General features: G+C 39.6%; 1 protein-coding gene across 1 annotated transcript; it reads right to left on the reverse strand.

The window, feature by feature from the left end:
- Positions 1–88: 88 nt before the first annotated feature.
- LTV1 (LTV1 ribosome biogenesis factor) lies at positions 89–14,046 on the reverse strand. The gene is made up of 11 exons (XM_060168101.1): positions 13,877–14,046; positions 12,744–12,875; positions 11,368–11,541; positions 7,356–7,443; positions 5,730–5,871; positions 5,109–5,364; positions 2,897–3,024; positions 1,842–1,981; positions 1,501–1,553; positions 1,109–1,309; positions 89–986 (listed from the first exon to the last, which is right to left on the reverse strand). Exons 1-11 carry the CDS (start codon positions 13,877–13,879, stop codon positions 876–878), a joined length of 1,428 nt encoding a protein of 475 aa, XP_060024084.1. The 5' UTR covers positions 13,880–14,046; the 3' UTR covers positions 89–875.
- Between the last annotated feature and the right edge of the window lie 2,751 nt (positions 14,047–16,797).

A 16,797-nucleotide genomic window follows, 5' to 3' on the forward strand; every position in this document is an offset into this window, starting at 1 on the left:
GTTTACCAAATAATTAACAATTGTGATGTGTCATTGCTCGAACCTTGAAAAAGTTGAGAAGTTAAAAAATCTCATCAAAAAACAGGGAAAGTTTTCAACTATGTATTTTAATCAAGTATGAATGGTTCCAAGCATTAAATAACGTTGAAAAGACAAGCTTTCTAGTTTAAACTGAAGTCAATATTTCTGATGTTGAGCCAGGTACTCACTGAAGCCAAGGAAGTTTTCTTGATTGTTTCTTCTATTCTGTTTCCTGTCTTCACTCTTCCTAAATTCCAAAAACAAGTCAGCCAGTAACTGAGTCCCAATAACCTCAATATTGTTTTACCATCCTTTTGAAATAACCCTTTGCATACAGCAAGGGGAAACTTAGATTCCTACCAGTGGAACCTTCTCAGGGAAGCTCTTCTTGCCACTCCATTTCAAATGAGTTCTTAACTGGGTTACTTTTCTACATACAGGAAATCGAACCACTTAAGTACTGAAAAGGAGTGGAGAGATTTCAAAGAAATATTTGAGAACATCTGCAAAAGGCAACTGGAACAACCACACAAACAAATGAAGAACAAATCAATTCCATTTAAGTTATGAAGACATTTTCCTTTAATTTATCCAAACATTTCATGTTCATGAAGTCATTTATTTAAGCAAATTTAAGCCTATAATATTAAATTTAAAAATATTACAATATTTACAAGACAGCTGGCAGAGAAAACTTACTGGTATAAACACAAATATTGTACTGTTTTCTTTTAAATACCTGCCAGTAAAAATTGCAGAGCAAACAGTTTTATCTCTTTGACGATCCTCGTTCATTATTGTACATAACAAAGAGCCCGTAATGGGGAATGCACCTTATCTGAAATGTTCCACTGTCATAGTTTTAGACCTTCAACATTCTTCTTCAAGTTCAGCAGCTCTCTTTCCTGCTTTCTTTTCTCCACTTTGAAGGCTAATTTGTTAGCTTTCTTCTCCACTCTCCGTTCCTGTGCAAGAATATGCTGTTATTCAGATCTTCACACTGATGCAGGCTGACTTTACAGAAGAAAATTCCCGTGACCACCCCCACCCCAGCTTTCTAAATCTCACATCTGAAAAAATACTTTACCTTGCGCTCTTCTTTTATAGCTTGCTTTCTTGCTCTTTTATCTTCTTTGCTTTCAGTTTTAGAACGTGGTTGGGTTGACACCTTAGGCAGATCACTGTCATTAATCATCTGCATTTGTTCAACTTGCTTTGCTGTGAGTCCTTTCTTAGGTAAGACATTGAGAGGTATTCCTGTTTTAGAAGATAGTCGGATTTCTTTGGGCTGGAAGAAAGATCAAATGGCATTGTGTTTTTTTCCACTCCTATTAAAAAACAGCTCACTAATGGCACATTTTTGTTGCTTTTTATAATGGTGTTGCAAGCCACAAAGGGGCTACTGTGAGAAAATAATTTGTACACTCCATTTCCTGCACTGCCTATTTCGAATAGCTCAGGACACTAGGACTTACTTACCTTTGGTTGATACTTGATAAGTTGTGGATGGTTATATAAATTTGAGTATGTACCTTAAAAAAACACACACACACAAAAATCATGTATCAATAAGTATACTTTCAGTTCAGCCAAACATTACTGAGTTCCTCCTATATTCCTGACTTTAGTGTTTTCATAGTTCAAAATAACAATGGAGTCTCTCTTATGTTTTTAAATGTTTCAATTACAACTCAATTACTGAAATATTATTTTTCAAAATCATTTTCACAAATATGTACTTTTCCAAAGAAGTTGATGTACCCAATACTTTAAAATTACTATGATACTTTTAGCAGTAAAATGGACACTAAGATACTTACTACAAATAGATTCACAATCCCACTTCTCTTTGGCTTCTTCAAGAACTACAGTAACAATCTCTTCCTCCTCAGACCCACTGAGCTCATTCACTGGCAGGTCCTGATCCTCGAAGGGTTCAAGAGTATTCAGTTTTACACAACTTTTGGTTGAGTTTTCAAAAATGAAGATAGAGGAGGGGAAAAAAATACCACCCATTATTACACTGTTACGTTACTGAAACTGCACTTAAAAGAGCTTAGGGAACTACAACATTTTTTAAAATCCACAAACTCATTTGCCCCATCTGTCACTTCCTGTCAAAATCAGCTCTATTCAGGCTTGCCTCTCCTCTACAGCAGGTTTTGGACATACATTCTGCTGATAGGAAGGAAAATTCTATCTGTGTCTTTGCAAGGTTTTAACACATTAAACAAGATGGCATCTTTCCTATATAACATGATCTTTTTTAAAGCCTTGAAAAGCATCAGCCCATCTGCCTCTTCAAAGTATTCAAATAACTCAAAGAATATAGCCCTTGTCCTGCTCTGGGATGTACATATGATAGTGATCAGGGAACATCAGACCTTTCTAGCAGATGTAAACACTTCATTAGTTTCTCTCAGAGAAATCACCTTGATGTGGATGATGATTTACCAAATATTTGGATAGGAAGTTATGCTAATCAGGCTGCAGAGACAAACTGATCTACTTCTCAGAACACCTTTTTCAGGAAGATGAAGAGTGTATATACTTAGAAGTCAGAATAATTCTTCAGCCAAAGAGGCTAGAAGCACCATCTCCTTCTCCAGGTGGAACATGACCTTGTACTCTAACCCTCAGCTATTCCATCATGACTCTCAGGTCAAAGCTATAGAGAAAGTGGTTCTCAGTATGTTTCCACCCACTGTTATATTCAGCTTCAGAACTCTTAATAGCAAAATGGGAGCCAAAGGTTAAGGAAAACATAATTTTCTAAACATGGATCTTGACTGGGTGATGTTCTAGATTCAGCTGTGCGATTACAGACTTTATTTGAAACGAAAAAAAGGAAGTAATCAAGGAAAAGTCACCGTACTTCTCCGCCTTCTCTTTATAGTAGTCATTCAAAACATCCTCTAAGCGATTGCTGTCTACTTGAATGGAACCTTCCAATTCAGCATTATCCAGAGCTCCAATTTCATCATCATCATACTGCTCATAAAACTTGAATATAAAGAAAAAGGATAAGATGAAAAATGAATGTATTCTTTAAGACTATAGCATTTAAATGGTATTTTTACATTACTTTTACTCCCGTACAATATTTAAGCCCTAGGAGGATCACAACTACCATTTAAGTGTTAGCAGGGATTTAGCACCATAACAGTACGGTATGGAAGACATTCTACTCAGCCCTCTAAGACTGACATCTAGTCTGAATATAGGCTGCCATTTAATATGAAAATGACCACTGACAAATCAAAAAGACAACCTACAGAATGGGAGAAAACTTTTGCAAATGATGTGACCAGTAAGGGATTAATATCCAACATGTATAAACAGCTCATGTAACTCAACATCAGAAACACAAAAACCAAGCAACCTAATTAAAAAATGGGTAGAAAACCTGAAGAGACATTTTTCCAAAGTGGAAAAGCAAATGGCCAACAGGCGCATAAGATGTTCAACATCGCTAATCATCAGGGTAACCCAAACCAAAACAATGAGATATCACCTCACACCTGACAGAATGGCTATCACCAAAAAGAATTCAAATAACAAATGTTGGTGAGGATGTGGAGAAAAGGGAACCTTGTACATTGTTGGTAGGAATGTAAATTGGTGCAGCCACTGTGGAAAACAGTACGGAAGCTCCTCAAAAAACTAAAAATAGAACTACCATATGACCCAGCAATTCCACACCAGAGTATATATCTGAAACAAAAACACGAACTTGAAAAGATATGTGCACCCCAGTGTTCATAGAAGCATTACTTATGATTGCCAAGATATGAAGTATCCATCAACAGATGAATGGATAAAGATGTGGTGTGTGTGTCTGTACACACACACACACACACACACACACACACACACAATGGAATACTACTCAGCCATAAAAAAGAATGGAATTTTGCCATTTACAAAAACATGGATGGACTTGGGAGGGTATTATACTAAGTGAAATAAGTTAGACAGGGAAAGACAGATACAGTATGATATCACTTATAGGTGGAATCTAAAAAATATAACTAGTGAATGTAAATAAAAAGAAACAGACTCAAAGATATAGAGAACGAACTAGTGGTTACCAGTGGAGAGGGAAGGGAGGAGGGGCAATATAGGGGCAGGGGATTAAGAGGTACAAACTATTAGGTATAAAACAAGGATATATTGTGCAAGCACAGGGAATATAGCCAATAGTTTATAATAACTATAAATGGAATATAACCTTCAAAAATTGTGAATCCCTATATTGTACACCTCTGACTTACATAATATTGTACATCAACTATACTTCAATTTTAAAAATGAAAATGAAAGGCAGTTATTCTGTTCAGCTTGGTGAACAAAATGCTAGGCAGAAATCTTTACCTCGTAGTATTTCACAGATGTTTTCAAATTCACTGATTATGCAAGCTAAAAGACCATGCAACTAAAGAGCCTCCTGTTTACGTACGAATCTCATTCTGGTTCAGATGATGCTTACTGCATTATTCCAATGCTGTTAACTCCGCTGGGCTTTGTAAAAGAATAAGCAGGGGGTGATACAACTCCTGAAGAGTGAGGTTATTACTAATAGTTTGCCTGTTGCTTGGAGAGAAGAGGGAAATGAGTACTTAGAGAAAAGGCAGCAAAGTCAGAGCCTTTACCTTAGATTCACCTTGAAGGAATTTACTCATCATTTACTTAACAGTCTGAATCCCTGCCATATGCCAGATACCACTTTAGGCCCTGGGATATTAACAGTAAGAAAATCACTCAAAAAAAAAAAAAAAAAAAAAGGAAAGCAATGGAATTTTGTTTATGCTCAGGCCAATGCTTGAGGAAGACAGCATAATCTTAGGGATTGGGGTCAGAGAGGTTCAGAATCGAAGTATCAGATTCTAAGAGGAAGTCAGGAGGTTTGATCAGTCACCTTTTGACTTATACACATTCTTTCCGGAATTAAAACTGGGGTGGTTTTATGCACTCTTTTAATAAAAGACATAGTCTGTTTCTAACGCTGAAAGTTCTAGCTTTGGGTTCCAATGTCATAAAATGTACTAGGAACTAGTATTAAAAGGCCCCTTATTTGGAGAGTTTACCTTCTCAAATCTCTCATCATGTAGGGTCAGCTGTTCATTTCTCCTCATGACCGAAGACGTCAAAGAATACTCAGTAAAGCGACTTTTCGTTTCTTCTTCCCAGAACAAGTTATTTTCTACAGCCCCAAGAGGTTTTCCAGGGTAAGACATATCCTCATCTGATGAGCCTGCAGGGTCATATTTATCATCATCACTACCTCCTTCCTTCTCATCATCCACATCTTCCCACTCACTGTCATCTTCAGCCTCAGATTTCCTAAAGTCAGAGCCATAAATTAAATGTCAAAACAACTTGAAAAACAACAGAACCAAATGACTTTGCACAAGTAAAATTTGAGGGTATTTCAGAGGCAGGATTCTTGTTTAGGCAGGAACAGCTGTGCTGCTTGACCCGTCTGGTTTGGCTGGAAAAGTAATGAACTAGCAATCAAGCAACTTCGACTTTAGCCCCATCTATCGATGGTTTGTAAAGACCTCAAGTCTCACATTTTCTGCTCTAAAATCAGAAGTCTCAGATTAAATGCCCTCGAAGGCCTCTTCCAGCTATAACACCTAATGGTTACTATCCTACAGAAGAAGCAACAGTCAGGTCATTCCTGCTTCAAAACAAACCACACATACTGTATCTCCATTCCCTCTTCCTTTTCTGTTGGCTTATTGGCCCGAAGAATAAAATCATCTTCAAGTAGATTATCCGGATTATCAAAATCAAAATCATCATCAAGAGCCGCGACAATGTCAGGATCAAAATCCAGCCGAGGTCCTAGAAGGAAAACAAAAATTGAGCAATAATTTCCAAGAAAGCATGATTCCTTCACTTAACATAATCTGAGTGGCTATTACATGCCAGATTCTGCCTATGTATTGAGGATAAAACAATGATTAAAAACTTTAAAAAGTTCAGTTCAGGAATAGACACAGAGATAGAGAACTCCAAGAAAATTTAAAAAAGAAAAAAATCCCTCTGGTTTCAATACCCACTAGTAAAAACTTTCATTATAGATCTACAACGTTAAGCTGTGTCTATTTAGCAAAATCCAAAGCTTTTACCCACAGGAAAACTGGGCTTTAAATTCACCTGTTAGAAGAAATAAATTTAGTATTTGTAGCCTGTGAAACTTTGTCTTTTCAGACTATGAGATTTTTAAAAATCCCAACCTGTTTCTTCAGCTGTTTGCTTCTATATGTATTAATAAAAATACTACAGAGTCCTAGAAAAACTTTCAAGTTCAAACCTGTAAACTGACACGGCTTCCAACACCCTTCACAAAATGGCCACTGTCTGACTCTACAGCCTCATTTCATATTAATCTTTACCCTTCATTCCAGGCATGCTAAAAGGTGTGCAGGTTCCTGTATCTGTGTTCTCTTGTTTTTGCACATAGTTTCCTCTGTCTGGAATATCCTCTCCTCCCCACCCCACTCTCCTTCATTCACCCGCCTAAGTCCTACCTGAGAAATCAACCTTGCCTCATGTCCTCTAGTACACCATGCCCAACTTCCCCAGGCTGGGTTTGGTGCCTCACCACTATTTATTCATTTGCACTATAATCGTAATTTCCCATTTACTGTCTATCTTTCCCAACTGATGGTAAATTCCTTGAGGTCAGGGATTATGCTTTTATTCTGATTTAACCCAAACATGGTCATAGTGGCAATTCAGAAATCTGTAGAATGAATTAAGGAATGAATGCCACATGGCAAATGTTAGTCAATAACTAAGGTAATTTAGCAGGAAATATCAAACACCACTTCTGTGAACTTCCGTGTTTGTTCTAAAATACAGTATTGGTACTGCAAAAAAACAAACATTATAATTTTTGGTGTATCTGGAACAGACAGTAAAATGGACTTCTATAAAATACACACTTGGGAGAAACTCTGAAAGCTAACAGATTAAGTATTTTCAAGATTGCACTATATGAATGTAAGGCTTATTGAATATCATTGTTTCCTTTGTAAGAGGTTAGGCTAGGCTAAAATTCCCCTACTAGATCACCTAAAATAATTTTCCCACTTTCCTCTCCAAATAGGAACTTTAAAGACTAAGAATTTGATGGCAATAAAAGAAAAGGATGAAGATCACAGTCATCCCTTCCTAATTTACTGATCTCTAATCTGAATTCAAACACATCTCAATTCTTTAAGCTCTTTACCAGGGACAGAAAAACCCTATATCATTACTATACGTTTCTTTTTGTAAAACACAGCTCTATCCACTTGAAAAGTTAAAGAAATTATACACACCTGAAACAGGAGCTGCTTTATTTAACAATCCAACATCTTCTTCAAACTCTGATGCAAACACTGAGGAAGGCAATTTAATTCCAGTGGTCTTGAAAAAGAAGTTACACAATGGTTAGGTTTATTTAGAAATACTTTTGAACTACGAAGAGTTGAAATGCCCCCCAAAATTCACGTCCACCCAGGAGTTCAGAACATGACGTCATTTGGAAACAGATTCCTTACAGATGTAACCAGTTAAGATGAGGTACACTGGGCGATGGGGGGGCCTAATCCACTGACCGGCGTGTCCTCGTAACGAAGCCATGTGAAGACAAGACACACGGGGAGAACGCATGTGAAGACACACAGGGAGAACGCATGTGAACGCATGGAGGCAGACTAGAGCGCTGCACCTACAAGCCACGGAAAACTAAGGACTGCTGGTAACCACCAGAAGCTAGGAGACAGGCATGAACAGATTCTGCCTGTGAGGCCCCGAGTAGAAATAACCCTGTTGAAAGCTTACTTTCAGACTTCCGGCCTCCAGAACTGTGACAGAATAAATTTCTGTTGTTTTAAGCCACCCAGTGGTAATTTGTGGTAATTTGTTACAGCAATCCTACTAATACAACTACATTCTGCATTGTCTCTCACTTGTGCTCCAGTTACATATTTTAAACATGTATATTCCATCATTATCTCAAAAGCAACCTCCCTGCCATACTTCACAAAGCTTTCTCCAGTATTTTATCCCGCTTAATCCTTACAACCCCGTGAATTATCAGCATGCTTCAGTGAAACACAAGCTAAGAAAGGTTAAGTGGCATGCCTGCCTGAGACTAGTTAAGTGGGGTTTTGAGATTCAAATCCAGGTCTCGTAACTCCACTCTCCTCAAATTTCAAAACAAAATTAACCTTTTCCTGTTTAAACCAGAGATAACGTCCTAATCTCCAGTACTGGCACAGCTTTTCTCCAAACTGGCTGCTTAAATCCTAGGGTGGTCGTAAATCATTTCTAACCACTCATCCCTTTGAACTCTCTTGTATACAGTTACTTCACACCTGTCTTCTGGGCACCATCTTACTCATGGTTAACCAGGACACAGATGACCACAGCTGCTACTTAGTCTACATCTAGTCCAATCTTCATATTACTGCCAGGTTAAGACTCCTTAAAATTTTATAATATGACCGTCCCGAACTTTTAACAGGTTTTTTCACTCCTGATTTTCAAGGCACTATAAACTCAAGGTCTACTCTATGTATCCTGTTACTCAATAATGCAACCTCCATGTAAATCAAGTCCAGTTCCTCACATCATGGAATAATTCAAAGTAACTTACGGAGCACACATGTGCTGGACATGATGACCCACAATACTACCTCATGTCCCTTCTTTCTGACTGCAACGGTCCCTCTTCTCTCTTTAGAACCCACCCATTTTTTTTCTTTTTTTCTTTTGGCTGCACCAAACAGCTTGTGGGATCTTAGTTCCCCCACCCGGGATCAAACTTGGGTCCATGGCAGTGAAAGCCCTAGTCCTAACCACTGGACCGCCAGGGAATTCCCAAAGCCACCCTTTTAGGGACCAGCTCAGTTCCCTCCTTCACCATGAAGCCCTTCTTGACTACTGTTCTGGAACCTTCCTTCAGGGGAACTCCCCTCATTCTGCAAACCACCCAATCTACTTCAACATGTACTGGCACATACTTTCTGACCGGTCCTTATGCTTTCGTTTCATCCCTACAACCACTTAGTTAATAATGTGAGCGTCACCACCAGGTGCTCTCTGTCTGTGGACCTGCCCACCATACCGTCCTCAGTCTAGCAGCAGGCAGGAAGCTGAGGCACACATTCTCACTGGCTCACAGACAGAGCCTGCTGAAATGGAAGCCTCTGAGGAGCATCAGTGTGTACCTAGTAAGCTGTTATGGCTTCCAGAGTTTTTCAGTGGCATAAACATGGACAAAGAAAGATCTGGCTTTCTGCTGTAGAATCCTATTTAAAAAAAGCTTTACTGAGATATAGTTCACATACTACACAATCCAGCCACTTAAAGTGCATAATTTAATGATTTTTGGTGCATATTATATTAATTTTTTTAAAATTGTGGTAAAATATATTTAAGATGCTCTTTGTGATTATCTATCCTTGGAAACCAGGGTTTAAAAAAAAGGGAGGATCAGCTTGCGCTTAATGAATTACCTTTGGAAATATTTTTCAAATCATGAAAAACAGTCAAAGAATCATATACATAATTAAAGTGTAGATAGTGATTACATTTTTTAAAAAAGGGAACTGTAATTTGTTTTAGTGATTGCAGTGGTTCCGAACTACAGGAGGTTTGCCCAACTGCCTTCCACTGTGGCAGCACCTGCTTTCCTTCAAGTGAAAATTAGGGGCTAATCAAGCATTACTAATTTCTCCACTGTCTTTCTGCACTGCTTCTGTTTTTAGGGCATATTCAATATTGCTGGTTTACTCAATTTTGGTGGTTTCTTACAAATTACTTTAAAGTTGAAGAAACACATGGGACTTACCCATATTTTTGCATCATGCTACAGAAAACCAATGGCACTTGTTTTCAAACATAATTCACTCGTCCTTATAAACATCACTGATGTGTCCAGTAAAGAGTCTTATTCTGGGGAATTCCCTGGTGATCCAATGGTTAGGACTCTGCACTTCCACTGCAGGGGGCATGGGTTCGATCCCTGGTCGGGGAACTAAGATCCCATATGCCATGCTGCACGCAGCATGGCAAAAAGAAAAAGAAAGAGTCTTACTCTGTTAGAAAAGCCAATTCGATAGTGGTTACTTTTACCCAAAATGAATTAAGAATTAAAAACTAATCTTTTACTGGCCAACACAATTCAGCCAGAAGAATGTTAGGACTTTATTAAAACTTTTCTTACTACATAAGATAAAGATGTTAAGTCACTACTGGACCACCTCCCCTCCCTCAGTTGGTGGTAGAAGGAAATGAGTCAATAAGATATATATCCTATTACTGATACAACAGCCTTGGGGAAGAAGGTATAGAGAAGTAGCTTCTGTTAAAGATGTGGCAGTGGGGTGTGAGGCCTCACAAGAGAGCTATGACCTAGTGAGTGAATGAACAGGTGCAGTTATTACCTCTTTTTTGGTATGATACCCTGAAACCTAACCCTTCTGACTCTCTTTAAGCAACAAGTATGGACTGGAGGGGTTATGATCACATCTTCCCCAAGGAAAAGAATGTCTAGACCATGATAGGACTGGAGAATGAGAAGCAGGGGAAACTGGTGCCCTCTGTATCTCTTCTTTTTGTCAATAAACACAGTACATTAGTATCTTCTTTTTTTTTAAGTGCCAAGTGATATAAAAGTTTCACAGGGAAATTTACTCTATACTAATACTAAATTAAAAATGAGATAACAAAGGCATGCAACATGGGCATCCTTAACATAAGCAGGGAGAAGAAAACAGAACTTAAATTAGGAGCACTAATTTCATATAAACATGTTCTCTCATATGTACTTAAAAGATAAAGTATTAAAGTTAACTGCATTTTTGTTGAGAAGAGCAACAGAAACTTCGTTACAATCTATTGCCTCCATTCTCTTACGGTTAGCCTGCAGCTTCTACAAGCGTTAAAGATCTGAACATTCTGCAAAAGTTCCACAAAAGTTAAGTCTATCTTAGAGCAGTTTACGATGCTGAAACAGTTAAGCTGTTAACATACAGAACATCAGCAGCTTTTTCTTCTACTGAAAAGTGCTACCTAGCATGACCATAATTATTAATCAAAAGTTCCAACCTTGTCAAAAACCGTTACTTTCAACAACCCGAGAACAGGAGACCTGCTCCCTCCTGATGGTATGTATGTGCATACACATATACAATTTTAAGCGAAGGCATGGCTTATCTTTGTGCTCTTCAGACTGACACCGTTTCTTGCCCCAAACAGTTATCGTGATTTAAAAAATGGTGGTTCTTCACTCATGGCTCCTCACACACTCTCTCTCACATTTGAATTGCTAAAAAGTCTTACTGAAGTTGCTAAAGGTTCTTCTTTCTCATCTTCCCTGTAAGGTACACCAAAGGTATTTGTGGGAATGAGCTCTGAGGGCCCAGACGGTTCCTTCAGGTGCTGCAGGTAGTCATAATCATCATCAAAGAATACTCCATACTTCCTCTGTTCTGCTCGCCTTTCTTCATCTTTTATCTAGGATAATAAACAAAACAGAATTAGTACCTGTTCCAAGGATAAGGCTCAGGAACCTTCCAATGAGCACAGCTTTCAGAACAGGGGACAAATGGCCCATGAACATTTTGGCTGATAGGAATGAGACAAAGAATTCTTGACAAACTCGGGAAACACAAAAATGCCACATAAAATTAAAATGGAATAAAAAAATTCCTCCTTCCACTAGACATTTCTGGGCAACAATTTAAGCCAAGAAACACACACACACACACACACACACACACACACACACACACACACACACACACACACTTTGTTTTATCATGTATGTGGAGAATTAGAAGACTAGGGGGCACTGAAACGTAACTACAGTTTCTTGTATTTATATGCAAAGAAACTTCTCAATGCACAATACCCACTGGCTTTACTAAAAAGCTACATATGCCAGTGTTCCCCAACACTTCCTTTCACATTACCCACACTTAACAAGTATACTCTGACTGATAATTACCAAATCAACTTCTTAAAGGCTCCCTGGTATTTTCTAAAGCTAATTCATGAGTTTTATATTTCATGAGATGACCAGGAGGCAAAAGGCAGTCTGTGGTTACGAAACGCCAAGATCTTATGGAAAGCAGAGACTGAGCATACTGTTGTGCCCTAAATAACACCATGCAGCCTTGTTGCCGATGGTTTAGTAAATATTTTCCACTACTCTACAAGACTGCTCATTTAAACATCTCCAATAAAGATAAATTATCCAACAAAATAAAGATGCACAATATAAAAATGAACATATTGGGTTTCTCTGGTGGCGCGGTGGTTGGGAATCCACCTGCCAACGCAGGGGACATGGGTTCGAGCCCTGGTCCAGGGAAGATCCCACATGCTGTGGAGCAACTAAGCCCGTGCGCCATAACTACTGAGGCCCGCGTGCCTAGAGCCCGTGCTCTGCAACAAAAGAGGCCACCACAATGAGAAGCCCGTGCGCTCCAACGAGGAGTAGCCCCCACTGGCCGCAACTAGAGAAAGCCTGCGTGCAGCAATGAAGACCCAACGTAGCCAAAAAAAAAAAAAGAATATTATTTACTGAAAATTAAATCAGAGATTTTGTTTTCCAGAAGATCACAGTTATCTGAAAATAGCAGTTGGCTCACATAATTTATTAAAAACTATCAACAATCTACCTACAAACTTATTAGCTATAGAACAGGACCCACTTTCTGTGTAGGCAACAGAACCCTCTGGGGTGCAGTCTCATCTGCTGCTAAAGGATCTCGTTGGCTCCGGTGGACCAGATGAAAAGACACAGCTTTCTTCTTCTCTATAAAGGGCTTTTTCTTCCTGTGAGGCTTCAAAGAAACAGAATCAGAATAATAAAGTAAATCAGAACAACAACAACGAAACAGTGAATAATATCATAGTCCACATAGGCATCTTCAATAAGTTATGTTATGATCAACAGATTTTTAAAACCTGCACTTCCAAGGCAAGAAACATCAACTATGTTCAATACAATGTATACTACCTTCCTTCAACAAACGTTTGTTGGCACCTACTATGTGCCAGACTTTGTTGTAGGCACTGGAATACAGCAATAGGTAAGTCAAAGTTCCTGTTCTCCGCAAGCAAATCATCAAAAACATGATTTCAGGTAAAGACAATAAAAACAAAACACAGCGATGTGCAAATAACTCAAGAGTTACTTTAGAATGAGTGCTCAGAGAAGATCCCTGACAGTCTGAACCAGAATGACAGGAGCCTGCCACAGGAAAATCTGAGGAAGACAGTTCCTGTATCAACTATTAAAACCATGACACAACCGCTTAAGTTTAATAAAACTCATCATCCTTCTGCGTTTTTATTTTACTACACAACCTTAATTTTCTGAACTGAGAAAGCATCATTCCAGTTGAGTAAGCCGCCTTGCTTCGGGCCCAACCTTAGACTCTCCTTCACCCCAGAGCAAACAGATGGGGCAGACACCTGCCATTCCAATGTCTGGAGAGACTAGCAACTCTCTCTCTGCTCGACCCCATGAAGCACTGGGTGGCGCGTCTGTTTCCCATGTCACAGGTTTTTAGGCCTCTCGGGATGGTGGGATGGTAAAGAGTAGGCCATTCTCTTCTCTCTACTCCCCAGGAAGGCTTGGCCGCGGGAAACCCACTCTAAACTGCAAACTATGCCCGGGGTGGTGAGGGTAACCCAAACCGGGGCACTGGGCCACAAGCCGCCTGTCTTCACCTTCGGACCAGCCCTCCAAGTTCCAGGCCGCAGTAGCCACTGGCGCCAGAGGAACCCGGTCTCTGCCAAACCAGAGCGCCCCACCCCCGAGAAAGCGAGGCTTGCTCACCATGCGTGTAGCCGCGCGGCGCTCACCCCAAAGAGGGGCGACGGCTCTCTCCTAGTCGGACGGAAGGTGACACGGTAGCTCCCGAACGCCACTGAGGACCAGCTCGTAGCCGCGTCTTCACGCCGCTCCACACGTGCCGCCCCAGGAACCGGCCGGGAAGTCACGCAGCAGGCCGTGGATACGGACCAATCGCCGAAAGGCTGAAGGGTCACGACCGGAAGTTACGCAAAGCTCACGCCGTCTCAAGGATCGCGAGAAGCTATTGGCAGGTGGGGCTGTTCTCATCCCCGGGGGGGCGGGGCTTTTCTGGCCAAAATTAAATCAGCTGCGGAAGTGAGTTGCGGGCGTCTGCGCTGCGACGAGGCGAGAAACGGGGTGTTGGTGTTTGTGGGCGAACTGCTTTTATATATAGCGCCCTCTACCGAGAACAGAAGCCACGAATCTAGCATCCCCATCGACAGTTGTATTCCCTGCCTATTCCCAACCGTAAACAAAAAAACCAACACACAAGTAAACTGTGTACACAGAAGGAAGGTGGGCACCCTCCCGGGTCACTGAGGTTTCAGGTTCCCTCTCCTTTGGGCCGGCGCGGAGCTGGTTGCCTTAGCAACGGAAGATCCTAGGGCCTTGCTATTTTAGGCTGCACCAGGCTTAATCAGGTCTTTATTTTATTTTTAACGAACTGCGTTCAAACATCCAGTTAACAAAACCCCCCTAGACTCTGTTGACAGTAGAGGAATTTGGACTAATAAAATATATTCAGAATCTCTTTGGTGTTTGCATACCTTATCTTGGAAGGTGGAAACTAATGCTTATTCTTTCTCAAGCCATTCCTCAAACGTTTGAAAGTAGTTTAAACAAATAAGCTATAAGCACACCTGCTTAAGATTTCAGGTAGGTGCTGGCGCGCTTTCATGGCTTTTCTTGGGCAAAAGAGGATAGTAATGCATTCAAAGTTCTATCAGCAGACCTTTCCTCAAATTTCTATTTCCCCTTCCCAATTTCTGGTGTCTTTCCAATGTTATCTTGAATTGTGTATTTATGTCCTACCTATTATTACTATAAAATCTATAGAATATTTATAGTTTTATTACAGTAAAACTTATAGAAACAATTTAGGACCACAGAGCTTGTGTTGGGATAATGCTTTGTAACAGGGATAATATTGATACATAACACTCCTATGTGCTACACATTCACTATAATTAAGCTTCATGAGTGCAGGTTTTGTTTTGTTTTGATCTGTTTTATTTACTACTGTTTTCAGGACCTAGAATAGTGCCTGGCATGTATACTCAATAAATATTTGTTTAAATGAAGTAACATTCTGGCACTTTACCTGAATTATCTCAGGTTTTCCTGACACTAAAACTGAAGCATAAGAAAGGTCAGAATTGGATGGGTTTGCTTGTCTAAAAAAATGCATCATTTTCCATTGAAGCACGAATTTCCCCCTACAATATTGAATGATAACAGTAGTATGCTAGGTATACTAGCTGAAATTGGTTTCTGGCCTTTGTTTCACTCTTACTGTGTAACCTGGGGCAAGTGAGCTTCAGTTTTCCGACCTGAATGTAAAACGGGAATGATAATATTATTAACATTTACCTCATAGTATTGTTGTCGGTTTAAATGAGAACCTACACGTGAAATGCTTGGACCTGTGCCTGGCTTGTGATCAGCATTCAATGAAGGTGAGCAATCGTTCTCTTTCCAGCTTAGTGTAGTTACTCACTTAATGTCATTGTTGCCTTAGAATGGCCAGCTCCTGAAACTAGGGCCTTCACCATCTGGGATCTGTCAGCAAACACGTGCTTTGGCCTCACATCACGTTCACATCATGGCTCTCTGTTAGCTTGCATCTTGACCCAACCTGTCAGCTTCCTGGAATCCTAATCCTTTTGATTTCCCTTAATTTCTGGTACCTTTTGGGTCACTTATATTACATACACAGACTCTTTTACTTGCTTCTAGTCCCTAGCAATTTTATGTTCTTTAAAATTCTTTTTAACTGCACATCCTCTTGATATTGCTTGGCTTTCTGCTGTTCTTAAGAGTCACAAGTACATACACTTCATTGGTGAATACACTTTGGAAATATTGATCCCAATTAATTTTCCTTACTGTGCTTTCTAATTATAAAATGAATTTTGAGTATTCTTTGGTATGTTTCGGTTGTGTTCAAAGCACTCAGATGATGTGTAAATGAAATGATTTTACAATCTTGGAGATAGGTGATGAAATAGTTTATTAAAATTTCATTGTAGTAATTTCTTCATAGTCTTAATTTACATTGTCTATGGGGGTATTTTTATCCTTTTCCACAGATTCTGTTATATGTGTTGAGGATTCTTAACTTCCTCTCTATAGCCCAGACCTTTTTCCTGACTTTCAGGTCATATATCCAACTGTATGTCTATCCGCATATAGCTGTAGTTGCTAACTTTTCATAATTAGATAAATACCGTAGGGAGGAGAGACCTGGCATTTTCAGTACTTGTTGACCTAAGGATGTGTTCCTGGATGAACTTTTAACCTTCGCTGGCCCAAGTCAGACAATCTGGAGTAGGGAGTACTCAACATAGGAAAGAATTTGCCCTTAATTTTTCTTGCAGGTATACTCGGCAGTTCAAATTTAAGCTATAAATCTTTTCCCACAGTCAGTTGAAGTTTGTTACCTCTTTAGCTCAGTCCCTGATTCCTGAGTCTTCGCCAACCTTTCTTAATTTTAATCTCTTTCTTAATCTTGCTACCACATTATTCTTCCTAAAAGACAACTCTCATATTATTCCTATTCAGAATTTTCCAATGAGTTCCCACTGCCTACTCAATACCTCCCAGGTGCTTTAATATAGCCCTCGATATCTTCTGTAGTTTCACCACAGACCACAGTTCCACATTACTTTCCTTTTTTTTTTTTT

Source organism: Lagenorhynchus albirostris, chromosome 12 (assembly GCF_949774975.1).
Source record: "Lagenorhynchus albirostris chromosome 12, mLagAlb1.1, whole genome shotgun sequence".
NCBI lineage: Eukaryota > Metazoa > Chordata > Mammalia > Artiodactyla > Delphinidae > Lagenorhynchus > Lagenorhynchus albirostris.

Coding starts and splice junctions, on each gene's coding strand:
- LTV1 (XM_060168101.1), bottom strand. Junction 3,025..5,108: donor ATGATGAGAGATTTGAGAAG/GTAAACTCTCCA, acceptor TTTATATTCAAG/TTTTATGAGCAGTATGATGA. Junction 1,982..2,896: donor TATAAAGAGAAGGCGGAGAA/GTACGGTGACTT, acceptor CTCAACCAAAAG/TTGTGTAAAACTGAATACTC.